Source organism: Pelmatolapia mariae, linkage group LG14, assembly GCF_036321145.2.
Source record: "Pelmatolapia mariae isolate MD_Pm_ZW linkage group LG14, Pm_UMD_F_2, whole genome shotgun sequence".
Classification (NCBI taxonomy): Eukaryota; Metazoa; Chordata; class Actinopteri; order Cichliformes; family Cichlidae; genus Pelmatolapia; species Pelmatolapia mariae.
Window position 1 is genome coordinate 11,031,686 of NC_086239.1, and position 22,789 is coordinate 11,054,474.

Here is a 22,789-nt window from a genome sequence, read left to right on the forward strand (position 1 = left end):
CTAGAGGAGGAATAAAGGAAGGCTTGTGGAAATTCAGATTAGAAATGGAACCTTGAAGATTAATGGAAATCAAATGCACTGATTAAGACTGCATTAAGACAAGTGTTCAGCCCACTGCAAGTGGAGTCTCCTATTCAACTGAATTTAAATGAGTCCATTAACACTCACTCCATTACCGATGGATACTTTTGCCTTTCATAATGAATGGTTTGGAATTTACTGCCTTGAACTCTTTTGAACGAACATAAGTGAAGAGGCTGCATGAATGAATAAATAGTGCCCCCTAGTGGTTCAATAAAGGTCTTCACCTCCCAAAACTGCAGGGGAGGATGTTCAAATTATTATGATTATTATTATTATTGTTGTTGTTGTTGTTGTTGTTGTTGTTGTTGTTGTTGTTGTTGTTGTTGTTGTTGTCATATACAAACTATTGAACAGATTCAAATCATCAATGCCATGTATAAATTATTTACATAATGGAATTGTTCTATATTTCTTTATAAGCTGACTTAGATGGCTGGAGAGAGAGAGGTCTGGGTGTCCTTGCTTAGGCTGCTACCCCTGCAAGCATGCCCCATGTAAGCAGAAAAAAATAGATGGATAGATGAACATTCGTGCATTCAATTATTGGTTCTGTCACCTGGTTTACAGCCTCTTAAAGCATTTTGCTAGACCCACAGTTTCTTTAATTGAAATTTATCATATCTTGTTACTTGAGGAAACTACATAAGTGGAGGACAAAAGAAGCGACGGACCTAAAAAAAAAACAAAAAACAAACCTATCTATAGCAGTGTATCTGAAAGTCATGTCCTAGAAATAGGAACAAAAATCCAGCAAAGACCTGATGCAGAACCTCAGCGATACATCTGATCCTCCAGCTGCTGCAGCTACTGTTCACTGAAGTCTTCTCAGAAGTGGAAGCATGACGGAGGTGTGCCAGATTATACAAGAAATGGATTGAAAATCAGTGGCAAGGAGTCTTAAGGAGTGATAAATCCCAATGTGAGATTTTTGGTTCAAATGATCATCGATATGTACGGAGGAGATCAGGAGAGACACTGAGTGTCTACAGCCATCTGTAAAACACCGTGGAATCTGTCATGGTTTGGGGCTACACTTCAGTCAGCTGTTGAACCTAAAGATAAGGCCTATGCAGTAAAAGCATACTTGAAAAGAAAACCACACAGTGGAGCAGTATCAGTCTGTGGATTGGCCTCCACAGACTTAAACATTATGGATAAACATTAAGGAGTGTGGTATCATTTTACAAAGTGTGAGACAAAAAGAAGCCAGCATCAAAAAAAGAGCTTTGAGAGAATTTTGTCCTTCAAGTAGGCTGGAGAAGTATTCCTGAAGGCAACTTAAAGACATTACAAGAAAGCTTGCCAATGATTCAGGCTGTGTTAAAGAATAAAGGCGCTCATACCAAATACTGATTTTCAAGCTCGTTAGAAGTCTAGAAACACTGGTTTTGCAACAAACTATGTCTTGTGTACATCTTTAAGCTACATCTGGACATTGGCATTTCTAATACACTAGTTTCTTCGTCATTACTGCTTACTAAGAAATTGAAAGTGTATCAGTGTATTTCAGTGCATGTATTCACTGAAATACAGTTAGGGAGTTTGCATCATGTCACAAGCACACATACACAAAATGAGCAGGATGCCAACTAGGATGTATTAACAATATTTATTCACTACAAGCTCCAGTGTTATTTTTCCTATTTCATTTCAACCCAACAGTCAGAATGAGATGTGTTTCTTTTTCTTTACATATTTACAGATTGGTTTCACTATTGGCAATATATCACATTTATCTATATACACAACCCATTTACCACCTTGTTGACACTAAGCACTTTGAATGGTCACTAAGACCAGAAAAGCGCCATATAAATGCAGTCTATTTATCGTTCTTGCCAGCCAACAGCAGAAGATGAGATGTTTGTTAAATATGGGTTAAAACCTCAGTAGATTTCTACTGATTGTGCTCTCTTTCCGCCTTATCTCTTGAAAACAGAGGGCAGAGCAAAAGTCAAATAAACTCCATTTAGTTTTACTTTTGGAACTTTCCATTCTCTTTAGGAATAAAGCTAAAGGCCTTAGAATAAGAGTTCAGTAATGCTTTCAGAAAGTGTTCAGGGCAGGGACACTGGAAGAGATTGTGAGTGAAATAATCACAAAGACTTTATTATGAAAACACTGACAGACAAAAAGGAGGGGATGCGATCACTGATCTTTGACCATCTGCCCTCGTTTAGCCTTTCTCTATTTAAAATCAGTGTGTTCAAGTGCCGTAGCTCTCCAGCACTGTAGACAGCATCAAAGAAAAACAAAGAAAGAAATGGGTCCATGTAGTCAGACCATACATGAGCAAGTCAGTTTATGATACTGGAGTAACTGATTAATGTAAACTGAATACTGAATAAATGAAGAATATGGAGATCCAAAGTACCAGCCGTTATAATGTCAGAAAAGCAATTCTGGGTTATGGTGAAGCACACGTAACTGTCAGGACATTAACATCATAACATATTAGGCCTGTATAACTTAATATTTATTGCTCCCATTATCAAAATATTTGGTGGGATTTCAGTGAGTACTGAAAATCAGTATTTCATTTAAAAATGTTCAAATATTGACTTTAAGTTACCTTTTGAAAAGTGCAAGTATTTCTAAACTGATTACTCATCAAATGTGGTATGAGCGTACTTCCAAGTCATAGCTATGGATAAATACAATTTGGTTTTGGAAAGAGGTGAAATGAAAGAGTAGGAGAAAAAAAGGTTAACAGTGAGACACCTTCAGTTCTCACAAGAACATGACAGCCAATTAAAAATACAAGAAGAAGAAGAAGAAGGAGAATGCTTGATTTTAAAGTTTGAAAAAGTTCTGAGCCCGTACATGGACTGATGAGAAAATTTGACCTTTTATCAAAAACGCACAAAGTATGTTTGGAAGGAAAAAGGCACTGCACAAAAACACCAAAACCTCATCCCAGCTGGAAAGCACGTTGGAGGAAGTGTCATGGTTGGATGGAGGTTTTTTCAGCTACAGACAACTTTTTTCTTACTTCTATTAAAGATTTGAAGAGCACATCTGTTTACTTGTCATCGGTTTAGTCAGATAGTGTGTATCTAATGAATAAGAAAAAAATCAGGTCACATTTTTTAGTAATCAGTGCAGAAATCCTGTTATTTCCAAAAAGAGTACGTAGGCAAATTGTACGAAGAGTTAAAGTAAATAAACATCAACCCCTGATTACATGAGCTAAGTCATCTATATAAAACAATTTTTTTGTGACACAAGTGACACAATTGCATTTGTTACAGAACACTTGCTCTCTAAGTTTTTCGTCTAGTAAGACTTTAAAATGCTAAACAGCACATTTTAACTTTTCCAACAAACACACACACACACACACATTTTCCAATACTGCATTTACCTTGAAAAGCGGCTGTGTCCAATATTGCATCGTTGCTAGAAGGATTTATAAGAAACTGTGCCTTCAGGCACAAAAAGAAATGAATATGGCTAAATTTGGAAAGGTGGGACATGTTGAAATTTGGTTGGAATACAAATATGGAGGGTCAGAAATACAGTACCTTATACAACACACATATCATAAGCTGTAATGAAACACATAGCCATCCGTGTTAAAACACTGTATTTACCCCACATCTCCTAATGAAACCCTTCACTGAAACCAGTAGCACAGTCTATGAAACCTAGCTTGTTACCAATGTAGCAGAAAAAAACCTGTTTTCAAATTAAGACATGTGAGTTGTAAAATATGTGTTAGATGTGTATTTTCTTTGATTTACAATCTGCAATATGTACATTAAAAAAAATATTTTGACAGAGAGAAAAAAATCAGCTTTAAATATATATTTATCTCTGTGTTTTTAAAAAATCATTTATGAAATAAGCGGTCAGCTTATTTCATGTGAAAGCAGCAGTGATGTGTCATGAACCAGGCTAGGACAACAGCAAGAATAAGGACAGCAAACACTAAGATCCATCTCCATCTGGAGGACAGTAGCTTTCTGTTGGGAAAGTGGCACCAATTTTTTCTCTGGTGCCCTCTTCAAATATTACCACTGTTCTGTATGTGTGATAAACTTTAGATTTTATGGGAAAAGCATATTGTTAGTAAGACTATTATTCAAAAATCAGTGAGGGTTATATAAAATAGTTCTGAAAAGTGCAAAAACTTAATTAAAAAGTTTTCATTCAGTGACTTAATGTATGTTATGCCTTTTATTGCACCCAGTAACACCCAGTGGCCTTTACGAGCTTCTAAGGCCATTTGAAACCCCATCATTTCATTCACACCTTCATCTTTGGGGTACTGCCAACAGACTTTAAACATTCACGTTTTCATGTATAATCCTCATCATCTCTATCATTACCCTCAACCAAAATTACAACAGAAATGAAAAACAAACAAACAAATGGAAAAAAAGAGCGAACTTGTTATGTTCTGAATCAGGGATCACATGCATTTATTTAAGAATCCAAGCTTGCTTTTGTCTGACCATGCAGAATGGACACACTGTGATGTGCGTTGCTTTAAAAAAACAAACAAACAAACAAACAAAAGAAATCAATCATCACAATGATCCAGCCCTGAAAAACACCTGGGAATCCAGGTTCTGTAGGATGTTTCACGCCAGCTTTGGGAAATCATCCAGATGGTTTTAAAAATAGTTCCTACTGAACCCACCAATGAAATCCAACCAGTTAAGGGGATGATCAGATACCACGTAGCGCTTCTCTAGAAAAAACAAACAAAAGAAAAAAAACACCGGTCCATCAAGGAATTGGCATCAAATGAACTCTGCACTGTAAAATCCCAGTTTGTTTGGAGATAAAAAGGTCGAGACATACAGAAAGACACAGCTGTAAAGGGCAGCGGGCTGTTTCAGCCCATATTTAGTCTGCTTCTCATCGGTGGATTTCAAACATTGTAACCGAACGCTCATTCAGTCTCGTTTTGAAAGCTAACAGTTCCTCTAACTCAATTTCAAACAAGTGAGCCCGCTCTGCTCTGGGCAGGTACCATGACTGGCACCGCCCCCATCCGCTCCAGAGTGGCCTGGCTCACGGCGTAGGAGTGTGTGTGTTGCCCATGTGCGGACGTCACCACCGGTTTGAGGCTCACAGTGCCATTGCTGCGCACCATGTTGGGAGGGGAGGGGGCAGAGTTTGTGGTGACCACCAGAGTCTTTGGTGGCGGGAGGGTGTGGCTGCCGTTGGCAAACGACGTCGTTGCTGTCGTGGGCGGGGGGTGGCGGGAGAGCGGGGTTGAGCCTGGAGCTGTCACTGCTGCGCCGTGGCTTTGTGCTGCGTTCTGGCCTTGGCCTGGGCCGTGTCCGTGCGTGCCGTGAGCAGCGGCAGAGTAGGTCTGGCGAGCGTCTCCATTGTAGCGCGTGTAGGAGTTGGTGTCATAGTTGGGTTTGGGGTTGTGCCAGTAACGACTGTTGTACGTGTTGGTAGACGTGAGCGTGTCATTCTCTGAGGAGGACGCGTCGGCATGGAAAGCCTTTACTGATGATGACCTCTTAGGAGGAAGGTCATCCTCTCTGTTGAGGAGACATTTGAAAGAGAGCACAGTTAGACATGTTTTACATGTCTACAGTTTTACATGCAGATTACAATAACTGCCTGTACCAACGTTTATGGTTTACACAAGAAAAAACATTAGAAAACTGTTTTTCATTAAACAAAATTTTATGATATTTATTTTGTTAATCCTGTGCATTTATAGCAAAGCAAAAGATCACAAATACTGCTCTTTGTAAAGATGTAAGTAATACAAGAAGTGAAGGCCAATTAGTTCAGCTTCATATATTTAGCACAAATTTCCATAAAAGATTAATTCAGCTTCACAGTGCAGCAAAAGTTCTACTGAGAATCTACAAGGTGCTTATGTATTCATGTGTGCACTCTGATCTTCGTGGAGCCTATTAAATATAATGTGATAATCATTGCGAAGCCGTGTGCGAGTAAAGCAACAAAAAATGTGAAACTATGATAAAATAATTTTGAATGTATTCAAAAGTATTTCAAATGAAGCCGACAAAAACTTCCTGCCTTTCTGTTTTTCTATTTTCATGAGGAAATGGAGTTGAGCTCCTGAGGCATATGAGATCAAGTGTATCCTTTGTGATTTTCTGTTGAGGAAAAGCAGAAGTTTAAGGGTGGACTGACAGTTTTATTGCTATCTCAGTTACTCAAAGCTACAGATATCTGAAAGTATACTAATTTATCCTCCAAATGAGTCCTGGAGTAATTTAGTGGCAAATTTGCAGCTAAGGTAAACAACTGACAGAGGTTTTAAAAGACAAACTAGCCTGTAATTAGGAAGAACATTTAAATCAAATCAAATCAAATCAAATCAAATCACTTTTATTGTCACATCACATGCGCAGGTACACTGGTACAGTACATGTGAGTGAAATTCTTGTGTGCGAGCTTCACAAGCAACAGAGTTGTGCAAAATACAATAACGTAAAATTTAAGCCAATTACTGGTGTAGTTTTCACAGCTTTCAGTGCTAACACGCTTAATGTTCTACAACAGGAAGCACAAAGCGAACGCTGCATGTTGTTGATTTTTAAAATACATCAGACAGGCCATAAATGTCACCCTGCAACCTTCTGAAACACTAAGTATGTGATTAGCTCAGTAAACAAACCCTGCTTTACTTCAACAGAAACTCTATATTAAGTGTAAGCAATGTCGTGGAAAGACTGACTAAAGAGCTGCTTAATTTTGAGAAACAAACAAAACACTTTGATGACAAAATACAAAAACTGCACAAAATGGAGAAAAGCTGGACTGTTAAACAGCTTTTCACCTGATAGTAACAGACAGTATGGATACTGGATACTACTGGTACTTTATTTATAAGAAGTATTTCTATGTTATGCTACTTTCTACTTCTACTCCACTTTATTTTTGGAACCAGACATCCCAACACAATTTATTTGAAATCTTTAGCTGCTTATTTGGCAGTAAAATTACATATAGCAACAAATAATGTTTAAACAATATAACATATACGATTATGAAAAATTCTATATTATATATTTTTATATAGGAAGTTGAAATATTTTTCTGATTTCCCGCCCCCTTGGCTCTTGGTTCCCTCTGTGCCCCTTCATTAAAAAAAATTCTGGAAACGCTCCTGCATCCTAATAGCCTTAACACCTTATAAGGTAAACGCATTCTTTATGGCTCCTACACATCAGTCACTGGACAAATAAAAACTTATCTTTAAATATAAATGTATTCAGTCTGAATAAATACATAAACTACACCCATAAGCCACTTGATCAAGCATAGTGCAATCTACTACCATCCAACAGTCTGCCGTAAAGCCTTGCTTTTGTTGACTGATTCCATTGTGTGTTGTGATGGTGGTCTACTGAACTGCATTTCATTGAAAAATCTTCCAAATATTTTGTTCATTCCATAAGCACACAGTGCATTTAGGGGGCAAATCTTTAGGAACACTTCAAATGTATGTTGTCTAGTACAAGCACCCAGCACAGCGTGGCCTCAATACTAAAGCAGAATTATCACCTTTTTGACACAGTCAGCAAAAACTGAAAATGTGCTCTCCATAAAAGTTCAGCGTGTCAGTGCCGCTGCGTTACAGGTTACAGACATACTGAGTAAACGTGGTGAGCGTACAAGCTTGCAGATGCACTTTCACACCAGCCACATAGTAATGAAAAAGAAAAAAAGAACGATGGAAAAACAGCAACCAAAGCCAAACCTGATCTCATTGGGGATCTCCTCCTCATCATATTTGTTCTTGTTCTTCCAATAGAAGAGCGTGACCACCACTAACAGGGAACAGATGACGACTGCCAGGACTCCTGTGGCAATGGTTCCTGCTATCAGACCTACACTCTGAGGCTGGGCTGCAGGACAGACAGACAAGAGAACGACATTTGAAAATGACAAGAGAGCTGGATGGGTTGGCCAAAACTATACTTAAAAAAATTATCTAGTAAACAGATTTCATTTCATTACACACAGAGCAGAGAATCAAAAAATGTATTTGTTTAATATAGCTCCTAAAATATATCACTAGATCTGTATATCAGGTCTTTCAGAATAATATAAGGTGTCACTACAATAAGACACAAAATAAGGTGTGGTCCACACTTGATAATAACTGACTGAGCACACAGTGCAGCTTTTATATGCTGAAAGTCACTTAAACTAGAACAACTGATTCTCCTCCGACATCAGGCAATTGCCCACCGAGGCTGGCAGCGTCCAAATCGTCCAAAAAAAAAAAAATTAAATATAAAAAACAACCCATTTTTCAATATTGAAAACTTTATCTTGCTTTAATGAAAGAGCCCCAGATGTACTAAACTGACCTTTTCTGTGCCAAATAACAATTTTCAGCACCCAGCTGACACAACTTTACACAACAGATGTACTTGCCAAAATAAATAAATAAATAAAATACTTTCAAGTCTAACGTCTGACTAACTTTGTCAAAAAGAGTTTGGGACAATCCATGTTAAACATATACATCATGCCTTTTATTTAATATATGGCTTTGTAAAAAGCAATCTCTTTGTCATAATTAATGGATTCAAATTGTTTTTAATAAAAAAATAAAATAAAATCTCATTCACGAGCCTTTACGTCTGTATTGTGTCAGCAAATCACAAGTCTGGCATGTCTGGCAGACTCAGCACTCTGGTACAGAGCCCCGTCCTGTCACACACTGTCAGATGACCAAAAGAAAACAACATGTTACAGCCCTTTCTGTCAAGCTATCAAAACTGCCCGACCCTGTCACTTTTATCACCTCTGTTTTTCTTTCCTGGTGTCAGATGTCAAGTGCTGCCATGTGCAAGCAGTTCTGACTGTGCCCTTTGTTTGGCTGGATTTTGTCACATTTGTTTGTTTGCTTATGTCTGTGTTTGACGGCTGTCAGTCACCGAGAAGACTTCTGCTCTGCCAGTAGCAGCCTTTCCATCTTTATATGCACAGCCTTAAACAAACAGACACGTGTCACCTTACCCGTGCCTGTGATGTTTGAGTATACTTACGTGCAACAACCTGCAGGTTCAGCAGACAAGTGCTCTTTCCGATAGCGTTGCTGGATGTGCACTGGTAGAGTCCTGAGGTGGTGGTGCTGATGTTTCTCAGTGTGACAGTGCCCTGCATCTGGTCTAAAGGACACAAACACACGCACATACAGAGAGCCACATAGTAATTAAAGTTTCTAAAACACAACCATATGGACCCTGTGTTGTAACTCGCACATTTAAATAATTCAACCACACTTATATTGATTTATACTTTTAAAAACTTCAGCTGAACAAGTTATACTAACTACCAACAGAGGGTGCTATTGTCTTCTTAATCCCAGTTGTGCAAATATGTTGTTCAGTAGAACAATAAAACTGAAGATTCCTTTTTCATAAATGATGAAAGGGTTGAGTTGTGAGATTATAACCATAGAGCTGTACACTACTGGATTCATTTAAATTGCATAAGCTTTTATTTATTTATTTATTTGTTCTTATCTTATATTTCCGCTGTAGAGGAAGTCAGCCAGATCTTTAACTGTTCTCTTAGCAATGACATGACAGATGTCATAGCTGTCTGCGTCAAACTAAACACACAGAGGATTAGGAGTGGCACTGGATTCCAGGATCCCTTTACAGTTTGAATGAAATGCAAGCAGAAGAAAACAAACGTGAATATTTAAAGATACATTTGTTATGTTTGTTTGTTGTTGCAGGTTATTTTTTTAATGTAAGCAGACATGTCAAATGTAGTCATCAAAAGGTAAATACTTAATATATTATACATTAATGCAAAATTTATTTTAGAGGCTGTTAAATTATTTATACTGTAAATAATACCTGCAGCTATAAGTATAACCTCAGTAGTGAGTCATATTTTGGGCTACATGTTGCAAAACAAGCTAACAAATGTGTTTTTTTCACTTATGAAGTGGATTTTTTTTTTATGGCTGCTAGTCTGTTCCATAAATGCATGGACTAAAAACTACTTATTAATTCTAGGCTTGACTACTGCAATTCATTATTATCAGGTTTTCCTAAAAACTTAAAGTATTCAGCTGATCTAAAACTGCAGGACAAGATTCACAGGGACTAGAAAGAGAGAGAGTATTATTTCATTGTTTCCCTGTTAAACCCAGAATCAAATTGGAAAATCCTTTTCCTCACATAGAAGGTCTGGAATGATCAGGCACCATCTTATCTTAAAGAGCTCATAGTACTGTATCACCCCATTAGAGCACTTAAACTGCTGGCTTACTTGTGGTTCCTAGAGTATTTAAAAGTAGAATGGGAGCCTTCAGCTTTCAGGCCCCTCTTCTGTGGAACCAGCTCCCAGTTTGGATTCAGGAGAGAGACACCCTCTCTACTATATAGTTAGGGCTCGATCAGGTGACCTAGGCCTAGGCTGCTGGGGACATCCCATGCATGCATTCTGCATTTAAGCATGTGTTATTATTCATTGTTGGCTCTCTTCCACAGTGTGGCTTTTGGCTTCCCCTCCCCTAGCTGGTTGCAGCACATGGCCCCGCCCCTCCCTGAGCCTGGTTCTGCCAGAGGTTTCTTCCTGTTAAAAGGCAGTTTTTCCTTCCCACTGTCACGAAGTGCTTGCTCATAGGTGCTCACTTGACTGTTGGGGTTTTCTCTGTATTATTTTAGCTTCTTTACTTTACAATATAAAACGCCTTGGGGCAACTGTTGTGATTTGGTGCTATATAAATAAAACTGAAATGAACTGAAATGAACAGTGTGCACCAATACACATTAAAAATACTCTTGCACACAGACGAAACTTTACAGTCTAACTGAAATATTGAAAAAAAAAGAAAGAAAAAAAAACAAACAAACAAAGAATTGGTTTCCAAAATCTAGATTATTTAAAAAAAAAATGTTTTTGTGACAGGTTGTTTTTGTGTCTTTGTTGTTTGTTTGTTCATTTGTGCTAACGCCACTCCATTTTGTGGTGAGTCAGATTCTTTGAAGCTCTTTTCGATGTTATCATTTCAAAGGCCTGATTGCCAAAATTGCAAATTAGCATATCACAAAAGAAGATAATTGACATTTATTCAACCACCTTTGCAGCCTAATTTGCAATTATGATTTACTGAGTACATATTTCCTATTCTCCCTCTGCAAGTGCTCAGATAATTGGACTCATACCTGTTAACAGAAGACTGTTTCACTTTTATGATAATCTGCTGTCTGCAATTGATGTGACTTTTGCACAGTGGGCTTTCTACTGACCAGTAGTGTACAGACAAAGAAAGATACCAGTGATGAATATTATTTCACTGTGCAGTGGGCACAGCTGGAAAAGAAAGGAGAGTGCACCACACCAGTCCTCTCTGATGCTGAAAACCAAATGCAACTCCGGTTTCTGTAATTATTAAACACTGGATGGCAGAAGAAGGTTATTGTATGTATTGCGGTCACAGCAATGACACAACTGCAGATCTCACAATGGCACGTGTAGGCGGAGTTGGTATTCAGCATGAGGAAGGAGCACCACAAAGCAATATCACTTTGCTCACTTACAGAAACACATTGCTGACACACACACAAGCTCATTCACAAATTCACAGGTTCGAGTCACTACATCCATCCATCATCACCCTCAGCAGGGTCAGCGGAAGGGGGCAGTAGTTCAGGCCTGGCACATGACAGGTGGCAGTGATTTGGAGTCTGAGCTACGCTATGCGTGTGAGATTTACCAGCGAAGGTGGGGCAAAAGGGAACTCCGATGGCCAGCTTGTTTGTAATACCTTGCATGGCGTTGTGCGGCAGCTTGGGCAGCGCGTCCAGCTTCTCCCAGGAGTAGGACGGCGTGGGAATACCTTCCTCTGATTTGCAGATCAGCATGATGTCACTGCCTACATCCAGCGTTCCCTGGATTCGACACGCTGGCACCGAGGGGGGCACTGGCAGATGGAGAGAGTGGGTGGTGGTGCGTTAACCACTTTACAAAAGACAACTAATTTTTTTCCAAATAGGGGAGAGAATTACATAATTTAAAAAATGTGCAGAATCTCATTAATCAAACAGTCAAATATGATGTTTTCTTATTAAAAGGACTCCTGACAAACTGAACGGTTTCCACTTTGCCACAGTGATGATTGTGCTGTTTATCTTTCTTTAATAAAGATCTGCAGATGGTAGAGAAGAAAATAAGACAAAACCTTCTTTTTTGGTCCTTTACTGTTATTAGCTGGCACTTGAGATGCATTTTTTTAAAAAGTGAGCACCACGTGCTCTCAGGTTGTGAAGTGGGCAACGCTTTCCTTTTCTCCTTTTTATTTTTGGAGTTGTGGAAAGAATAATGAAAGAAATGTGCTGGTGTACACTACCCAACACTGTGAGTCCAACGACACCAATGCTGCGCCCCCCTCTGTCTGGGAGGTTGTTGACCAGGCACTGGTAGGTCCCAGTGTCGGACACCTGGGTGTTGTTGATGAAGATGGAGGCACTTGTGCTTGGCATGGTGGCAACGAAGCCCACACGACCGTTGAGGTGGTTGGAGAGGCTGAAGACCCGACCGCCCTGGTAAATTATCACCTGGATAAGGGACCAGAGAAAAATTTTAATTAAACTCAATATTTAGTCATCAAAAGAAATCAAAATTTCAATTTCCCTTGTACTGAGGGAAAATACTGTTGCACACAGTGCCACTTTTACTGTAATTTAAAAGATACAGATGAGGACTAAATTATTACCCCTTTCCTCCATTGAAAATGTTTTTTCAAAAGTATTTCCCAAGTGCTGTTAAACAGAACAGGGAACACAGATTTTCCAAACATCCTATTTGTATTTTACACACTGAAACCAAAATTATTTAATAATAACCAAAAAAACTATTTGGCTCTCCTTATGCTAACATTTGCATTGACTGGATCACAACCTGCAGTTGTTTCTTGCAATTTCCACAAGTTTAACCCACATCGCCTGAGCAATCCCTGCCCATTCTTCTTTAATGACTCTCTCAAGCTCCTCCAGATTTGACGGTCTTCTGGCATGGACCTTGGTTGTCAGTTCATCCCAAAGATTTTCATAGGGATTCAAGTCTGGGCTTTGTGCAGACCAGTCAGTAACGTTCACTTTGGTTTTCAGGAGGTAGCTCTTCACTGGGAGTGACACATGTTTTAGGATGTTCTCATGTTTGAAAACAAAATGACAACCTAAACCTAGTTTTGCTGCTGAATGCTTGAGGTTTCCTTTCAAAAATCTTCATGTATGCTTCTTTCCTCATGGTTCTTTCCACCCTGAGGGGATTGCCCATTCCAGTTGCACTAAAGCGTCCCCACAGCATGATACTCCCACCACCGTGTTCCACTGTGGGGATGGTCTTCTTTGAGTCAGATGCCTCTCCCTTCTTTTTCCAAACACAAGCAGCATCTCTTTCGCCAAAGAGCTCTAGTTTCATTTCATCTGAACAAGTATGCATAATCTAAAGGTTGTCCTTAGCGTACTTGTTGTCTTCTTTGAGACTACATTGTCCCAACTTGACTAAGTTATTCACATACCGCTGCCAGGCTTGTTCTGTGTTCGGTGCTGCATGGCTCTCCTTAAATTTCTTGAGTTCTTGACACTTGAAACGCTATGATAGCTTTTTATATCCATCTCCTGCTTTGTGAGCATTCAGTCTAAACTGATTTATTTTGTTTTTGGTATGATGCTTTCTCAATTGACAGCGCCAACCCTTGCATAAGTTTTTATACTGTGTTTAAATTGAAAGATAACACTCAGTTCTAACTTCATTTTACAAACTTTGAGCATTTCAATATTGACTGGTAATTTTATTTTTCCGAATTGTGCACAAATAGAAATAATTTATGCTAGTAAAGTTAAAAATGCTGGATTCAAAATCCATTGCACTCCTAAACAAGCACTTGGGAAAATTTTGACAATAACAATAACTTTAGATTTCATAGGGGGACGAATGATTTTTGTCCTCACCTGTAGATGACGTTTCCTTTAGTGTTACACATCACTCTCACTAGAGGGAGACCTATTTCTACACAGAGGCTAAAAATAGACAGTGGACAGAATAAGTAATGGAGCAAACTGACTTATTTCTCTGGAAGAAACAAACAAACAAACAAACAGACAAACTAAAAAAAACCTTTTCATTTGTAAGTGGTCCTTTCTAGCTTAGTGGGTAGATTTAGGGGGAGAAGTACACACTAAAAGTATGCTTTCATGCTACTGTAAGGCTCTTCACATAAAAGCATGCACTAAATGGTATGCATAATTGAAAACATTTTATATTAGAAACATATAAACTGCAATATGACCAATCTGACAGCAGCAATGCAGGCAGACGTCTGCACAAAGAGGTCAAACCCAGCAGGAACTTAAGGCAGAAGCTATCATTTTATCATTACATCCGTGACCTTTGAGAACAATCACAGACTCCACACTTGGTTGAGGTTGAGCTGATCTTGTCTCAGGATCGAAATTAAAAGCCAATGAAAGACCAAGTTGTTTAAAAGCTTCCCAGAGGCTTCAAATTTGGCCCGAACAGCTCGTTTGTGAGGCCGAGCCACATGCAAAACAGCTCTCACCCCTCAGCTGGGCCCACACAAAGGATGAAGGACCCACGCAAACACACGGTACATGCACACAAGTCTGGCAGTCATGACACGCGCGCACCAACTCACACGGTGGCACGGCGCATACGCCTACACACAAAGCATGGTGGGGAATCAGAGGGGCTATTCACTTTGCTGAAAAGAGGCCTCATTGAACTGTTCAAAGACCCAGGCGGAGAGGCAACCAGCACCAGTGTGTTCTCGCGTGAGTGTGCGCGGCTCCGTGTGCGCGTGCATGCATGAGAATGATAGTTTGGATGAAAGTGCAGGAGTGCGTATGTGGCCGTGTCCTCCACCGCTGCTTAACGATTGTAAATTGCGTGGCAGCAATTTCCTGAGTGCAGCACGCTCGCTTTGTCCTCTTATGTGCAGATGAATAGGCAGCTCCTCAGCTGTGATGAGAGCCTCTCTTCTGCGTGTGTGTGTCTTTCACTGTAGATACATTTTGTCACAAGGAGTGTATCAGTTGTGAGCAGAGTGTGCAAGTGTGTGTGTGGAGCATGGAAGTGTTTGTGACTGTTATGTCACAATAAGTGTTCCTCCGTTTAATAACTGCCCATTCTTTTCTTTCCTTCTATGTGGTTTTTTTTTGTAATAGGTTCATTTGTGCATACCTCTCTGTTTCCTTTCTCTAACACATGATCTGACCTGGCTCTATATTCCTGATGACCCAACAATATAATCTGCATGCCTGGTGAAAGCGATCCAATCAATCGGCCTCGCACGCACAGTTTTGACTGTGCTCGTTTTGAGTGTGTGCATGAATAAGTGGAGGATTAAAGCAGGTCCTAACCTGTGCTGCAGATCAAGCCCATTTTGGCTACTCTATCTCCTTCTACTCTGCAGGTATTAATTTTAGGAACAGAAACAAATGCCCAATGGATTATGGAGAAATAAATCAAGCCAATGTATGTTTAAAAGGATGTTAAAAATCACAAGCATGGGGACAGTGGTGCATTTATGGTGCATGCCAAAAGCCCTCCTTTTTGTAGACTTGTTTTTATTTTGCCTCTGTCCGCTATGTCGATCCATCCGTATCTATGTGTATGTATAAATCACCTCATTCCCTCGCGTGACCTGGTTGGCTTTGTGGCTATGAACAGATAGAAAAGAGGTCATGGCTGGCACTCAGATGGCAGACGGCCCTAAGAACTCTAGCTGGACTAGCTGGACGCCCAACTGGCCCAGTGGTAAACCTCTGTTTCATCCTTTGACTCCTAAAATCCTACACAGATACAGTACAAGCATCTGCACAAATTGTGCTACATCCCCAGTCGTTCTCCTGCTGTGCGATATACCCTGTAAGTGTGAGTAGCAAACGAATGCTCATAGTGAACTTTCAGATACTGCTGTACCAGTTTCGTACTCATATTCCAATTCTAACTGACCGTGCAAGGACCCCCTGGCCCCTGACATGGCAGATACTGCCATCGCTTCAATAAAGCCTGAATAAATCTCTAAACCCTCACAGTTCCCTTCAATCTAATGACTATAAGCTGCAACTGTTATCTCTTTCTATCCTTTGAGACATGTTCTGAACAATATGGGACCAAACCCCATTTTACTAATATACTTCTGGATTTACCTCATTTACCCTTTTGACTCTTGTACATATATATATATTTGACTCTTTTGTCAGCACATTTTCACACATTGCCAAATGTGTAAAATGCTTGGTCAGTTGTTGTGCCCAGGGGCACAACAACTGACCAAGAGAAAGAAGTGTTGGGAGGTGTGCGAGGGGTCCTATAGGAACCCTCTCACTTGTAACTGATCTAATGCACAACTCAGACAGTGATGTTTGAACTAAACCTGTTATCTCACTGGCCTGTCTGATAATCTGAGCTGTGTCTTGTGTGTAACAGTGCCTAGATGAAATACTGAAGGTCAAACTAGATTCACTGAGACTTCAAACTTCACACAGCACTGGAGAAACTGTGCCTGGAGTCGCTCACACGAAGTACGACTCCCATAAAATTGAGTTGCTTATAAAGTGCCCACGTCGTTGGCCTAAGCCTGGTACGGTATTAAAAACTCACCATAATCACGATAACCACATTCTACTGTAAACTAAAAAAAAATTCCCAGTATTATTAAAAAGGATTTTTCCCATTAAACTATCCTTTGGAAATACACTTGTAAAACACAAAAATTATATAATATAACATAATAAAAACCAGAAAATAAAAAACTAATTAAGTTGACTCTGCATACTTATGTCCCTTGAGGTAGACACGTGAAAAAGTAATCAAATATATAAATAAATAAAGTAAAATACCTGTCTGCTGATAAATACAAAGTAAAAATATACTATGGAAGCACATGTAAATGTTCAATGTGGTTTTGCTATATAAGTACAATGTATGCTAAGACGTTACGTTTAATGGAATCTGCTCAAATTAAATTGACTTTACAGGCACACAGGTTATATTCTCATTTAAAGATCAGCATCATTTCTGCATCACATATTCTTTATGATCTCAATTTCACAGAATATTCATTTCAGTGATGCGGCACATATTTTACTATATCACCATTAAATTTTTTTTTAAGCTTTTTTTTCCAGGAACTAAGAAAAAGAGGGCTAATGGGGACTTAATCAGGGAGATGACCAAGGTACACAAATACTGAAAATGAGAAACATTTTCATTAGTGCTGAGAAAATACACCTTTCTCTAAAACTTTCAATCATCAACTGCAACAACAAAGAAAACAATATGCAATTTTAAAAGATGTCCCGCCACAATAAAAGCATTTTTACAAAAGTTGGAGCATATTTAAGCATAAGGACCACCGATATCCAGCAAACACCTTTAAGAGGATAAACAACAGGTAAGAAAAAGAAAAAAAAACTGTCTAGTCAAGTGTGTGTGTGTGTGTGTGTGTGTGTGTGTGTGTGTGTGTGTGTGTGTGTGTGTGTGTGTGTGTGTGTGTGCGTGGATTATCTCACATCAAGAGGACCAGAGGACAGAGGCCAAGACTTCTGATCTCCACAACAATTTGTCAGACAGATTACATCCACAGAAAACAGCACATGAATATGCAAACATGCAGGTACACTTCTCTGAGCTATGCACCAACAGAATCTGTTAGAATCTGGAGTTTAGCTTGTCTGGTCATGAGAATAAAAAAATGACTACAACTGGAATTAGGTAAAAGTTTACACAGAGATTCAAGCTTGAATTCTCTGAGCACTAATAAAGTGCACACTTAACTTCACAGCGATTTACTTGTTCAACATTTTGTCATGTTAGAGCTTTATTCCAAAATGGAGTAAATTTCCAAAGATGAGCCCTGCCCCAGTACGAGAACCAGGTTATCAACAAGGATGTCTCTGTACATTGCTACACTCAGATTTCCCTCGACCCTAACTAGTCTCCCAGTTCCTGCTGCTGAAAAAACACCCCGCAGCATTATGCTGCCACCACCTGACGAGATGATGAGGTGCTTGATTTCCTTCAAACTTGACACTTGGTATTCATGCCAAAGAGTTTAACCTTTTTTCATCAGACCAGATAATTTTGTTTCTCATGGTCTAAGAGTGCTTCAGTTAACTTTTGGGAAACTACGGGCCTGCTGTCATGTGCCTTTTACTGAGGAGTGGCTTCAGTCTGGTCATTCTGGACCCTACCATACAGGCCTGGTTAGTTGAGTGCTACAGAAATGGTTCTACTACAGTTTTATCACAATATGTGAAGCATTTGAGCAAGTTTTCAAGTCTAATTTATCATGCTTGGGAATCTGAAATCTCTGTGAACTTCAATATATAGCACCTCATGTGTCTGTTAAATATGAAACTACAACCACCAGCTGGCTATCTTAGCTAAGCTTAGCTGTTTCTTTAATTATACAGTGGTGAGAACCCAAACAAAGTAGATGCTTTGGTAACCCCTGTTGCTATCTTGGAGGTGATACTATAACCTTCAGGGTAGCCTTAGAGTCTAGGAGTGTAATTGGCTGATATGGCCACTAGATAATGCTCATGCATATGCTAGTACCGTTAAATACTTCAAAGCACATACAAACCACATGCACTCAATTGTTGTTTTATTTTGGTGTAGGTTTAATACGTTACCTTTATTACTTTTATGCATTTTCTTATATTGGTTTATGTTTGTGATAGGTGTCTTTCATCAAAAAATACATGCCGTGAAAGGTAATTGAACCCATTTTTAAATGACAAAGCCTGATACTGTCAATGGGCATTAGTTTTTACCATAAAATAGAAAAAATATCTTTTGGAGGTCTCTATGTGTGAACTATTTCATGTTATATAAAATGGTCATTCATATGCCAAAGAAAAGAACAGAAGAAGACTGAAGGGAGGGATTTTTTCTGCTGAATCTACAGCTACTATATTACCTTATGCTGAGCAGCAAGAAGCAAGGTGCAAATGCAACACTAATGTCAAGACCTTTTAATTTGATAATGTGTAGGAGTTAACAGTTCTGGAGCAACATTAACATTCATTTGAGGTCAGTTTCCCCTTCAGCTCTGTTTTGTTACCTTAACTCCTGGGGGAAATATGTGGCTCTTTAGACTCTAGCTAATTGCTTACTTTCTCTGTTTGTTCTCCAGGTAGTATATATATATATATATATATAGCTTTTTTTCCTGTTGTTTAAAAAAAAGAATTTAAAAAATCACAGGAAAATGCTGAAAGTGAATCAAAAATGACTGGAAATTATAACAATAACTAAAAGATCCTAAAAAGCACAGAGCTGAGGATGAACTTGAGATAAGAGTTTTTTGGGTGGTTGTCAACTCTTTACTTGTTTAATAATACAGGCAGACATTTTATCCATTTTTAAAGCATACACCAAAATATATTCTAATGGAGTCATTTGGGGTTTATTGTGACTTTTAACTCAAAATACAAATTACTTTGTCTCCAGAGTAATTCCTTCATACATCAGGATCCCAGCAGACATCAAATGCACCAGCCTGTCACACTGCCTGCTCTCATAAACAAAATATATAGAGCTCATAGTTAAGTTCCCACAGCCTATAATGTGGGGTCGACCATGTAAGCTACTGGCTATGAAGTAGAGGGTGATGCCTTAGACAACAATGCAATAAAGGCAGCGGGGAAAACAAATAGCTACATTTGCACATTTTAGTGAGGCCGACAAAGTTTTGCCGTCGCCTTCTAACAGTTCATGATTCGGTACGGACCAACATGAACATGGCATTCGAATTTGAGGAGAGAGAGATCTGAGTGGTCATAGTGTGTGCTCACTAAAGTGCTAATGCAGGTTGCGCAAGTGTATGGAGTTCTGTTCAGTAATTCTTAATGGCTTTCAGCATCAACTGTAATCATTTATGACAAACACACTCTTTCTCTCTCTAAAATGACCTTGTGCGTGTTCTGTCGCACCACGCAGCACTTTATTTCATCACACACTTTTTAGACAGCTCCCCAATTTCATGGCAGAATGGCAGTTTGCAGTGGACAGATTGTGAGATATATCCATATGTTTGTGACAATGTAATGCATTCCTAAAGGCTTGGATGTTTGTCATGGAAATATCAGAGCCAAAGTGCTGTGCAATATAATGTGTGTGTGGGGTGGGGGGTGGGGGGGTGATGACAGCCATACAAGCGACAGGTGTACACATGACATAACCATGCCATGATGTGTGAATTTCTGGATGTATATACTCACGTCAGTATTCACACTTAGACTGTGCACTTTGTCTACAGACTTCGCACATGAATGCATACTGTATATAAGCCCCGCATGTAGGCACGTGGATCCGCACTACATTTGGACCAGCAGTCTGTTCAATTCCAGTTTGTGTGCGTGCATTTGTGCATATTTGTGTGTCTGTGTGTGTGGAGAACAGCTGCGATATAGAGCCTGTCGTGGGCGTGAGTTAATTAGTGCAGAAGATGATTGTGTTATTTGGACGGCCGACCAGCACTGGGGTTCAAAGTGAAGGGAGGCAGGTGAGCTTGTACGGCCTGCAGCTGCATGTTAAACAACTCAAATGGAATCACAGAAGTCCCGCACGAGGGGATGAAGAGTGAGTGAGAGAGAGACGGAGGGAAGGTGAGAGAGTAGACTGCTATAAACGAGGCCAGATAAACAAAATGAGCATCAGCAGTCGGCGAGTAACTTAAATTCGCCATGTCTTTGCGTGGAACTTTCTGACAGTGTTTCCACATCAAATCAGCACTGCGAAAGCATATGTTGTTTAAGAGGCGTCCTGCAGCACACAGATTGTAAACTATTAATACACCCTTAAGCTTACTACTACATTATTTCTATTTTAAAGTATGGTGATCTCTATTAATTACAAAACTGATGTACTAGAGGTGTGTTCAGATGCACTGAAAAGGGAATTATTTTTTCTGTCTGCTTTTGTTTAAGCAGTGCAACTATGTTTTTGGCATATGCAAATTACCATGGGCTAGATAGATAGTTTTTTTTTTGCAAAAGCCTTGATCCACCCCTAATTTCTTTTTACCTTGCCAGGAAAATTGAGAAATAGGTGCACCAATCATATTTATTCTTCAGCACAGCCTGAACTCTCTTAGACAAGCTTTCTTGTAATTTAAGTAGTCTTCAGGAATATTTCTCAGGCTTCTTGAAGGTCATTCAAAGCTGTTCTTTGGATGTTGGCTGCCTTTTGCTGCGCTTTCTATAAAGATGATTGTAGACTGCTTCCATAATGTTGAGGTCTGGGTACTGGGAAGGCCAATTCATGACTGGCTGTGTTTCTTTGTGTGTTTTTCTATTGAGGAATGCTTTTACTGCCTTTGCGGTGTGTTTGTGATCATTGCCATGCTGAAAAATGACGCTGTTGCTTTCCAGATGGTATTAAAAGGTGGATCAAAATCTTACTGTGCTTTTCTGCATTTATAACTTTGACAGACGTCAAGTTTGATGCTGAAATCCAACCTCAAAAGACCTTCAGAAAGTATAAAGAATTATTCCTCAAGAGCACAATAACAATTACAAACAAGTCTGGGTCTGTGGGGGCAAAATATAAACAAAAGAGTCGTGCCATAAGATGTAAGAGCTACATGACACTTCCCTTTTGCTTGTTTCATTCTCTACACATGCGATGCATTTTTGCAGCCACTCATATTCTCTTTGCGCTGTATCTGAGCACACCTTCAAACAGAGCAAACTCCCATGTACCTGCATTGACTGTAAGGAACCCATCCACAAGATGCGCATACAGTAGTGTTGCATTAGAAAATAAGATTTCAGAAGCAGACATTTCAGTTGATGTGCAGGGTGCACGGCAACACTGACTGTGTACCAATTCAGCATCCAAACATCTACAGTTAATTACAACAATCACAGAAAAACTCTCAGAATAGTAAATAAGGATCTGACATGCTTAATTGCACTGCACAAGTCTGTCTTCTAAATATGAAGACTATGCTTTTTAACACACCTGTGACTCTGATCTTAGCTGTAAAAGCTGTAAAAGATGACTCAGGTCAGTGGGTGGATGCAAGTGGTTCATACCTGCTCTGGCTGGTAAGCATTGGACAGCGGCGTCACCATCCAGATGATGTTGAGGTTGGTGAGGGCAGCGCTGGTGGTAAAGGAGCAGGGCAGGATGGCTGCTTGGCCACGAGCCACCTGGACACTGCGCTGGGACATTGTCACATCTAGTGCCTGCACACAGACTGCAGGAGAAAAAAAGAGTCAGTGATCAGCGTCTTGATTCTCAAAAGAAAAGCACATACAGTACCAAATGAAACAAAGAGAAAGAGAGAGCGAGCGAGAGAGAGAGATGAGCAGATGTCTAAATGCAGAAATTCCCCCCGAAACTCCCAACAGATGTATCTTTGCACTTTGTAAGAAAAGCAGCATCTTCAAAAGGTTTCCTGAAGGCTATTAGATCCCCTAAATCGCTAAAAATGAGAACGCTTGCTTTAGTGTGTGAGTAACAGAAACACACACACACACACACACACAGACGATACAAGAAATCCAAAGCTAAAACGCTGCCACGTACAATATTTTTAATATGTGACATTTTTTTACAGCTTTTTCATCTTTACAGCAAAACAAACATGATTTCCTGAGAGCCAGACTCCTCGTCTGAGATGTTTTTGACAACTAACAAACAAGGCTGCACTGAGAGGGATCACATGAAATATGTAATGTGCAAT

The 22,789-nt window shown here is 39.5% G+C and overlaps 1 protein-coding gene across 4 annotated transcripts in view; it reads right to left on the bottom strand.

Moving 5' to 3' along the window:
* Positions 1-1,683: 1,683 nt before the first annotated feature.
* igsf11 (immunoglobulin superfamily member 11) overlaps positions 1,684-22,789 on the bottom strand; it is a 116,467-nt gene continuing 95,361 nt past the window's right edge. For 2 of the 4 annotated variants that reach the window (XM_063492947.1, XM_063492949.1), the window contains 6 exons: positions 22,137-22,300; positions 12,413-12,620; positions 11,780-11,986; positions 9,090-9,212; positions 7,790-7,937; positions 1,684-5,588 (listed from right to left, as the gene is read on the bottom strand). In XM_063492947.1, coding sequence (XP_063349017.1) covers positions 5,030-5,588; positions 7,790-7,937; positions 9,090-9,212; positions 11,780-11,986; positions 12,413-12,620; positions 22,137-22,300 — 1,409 coding nt within the window. In that variant the 3' untranslated portion in view covers positions 1,684-5,029. Of the gene's footprint in view, positions 5,589-7,789; positions 7,938-9,089; positions 9,213-11,779; positions 11,987-12,412; positions 12,621-21,800; positions 21,917-22,136; positions 22,301-22,789 lie in introns of those variants that run through there. The other 2 variants (XM_063492948.1, XM_063492950.1) reach the window with 2 other exon arrangements.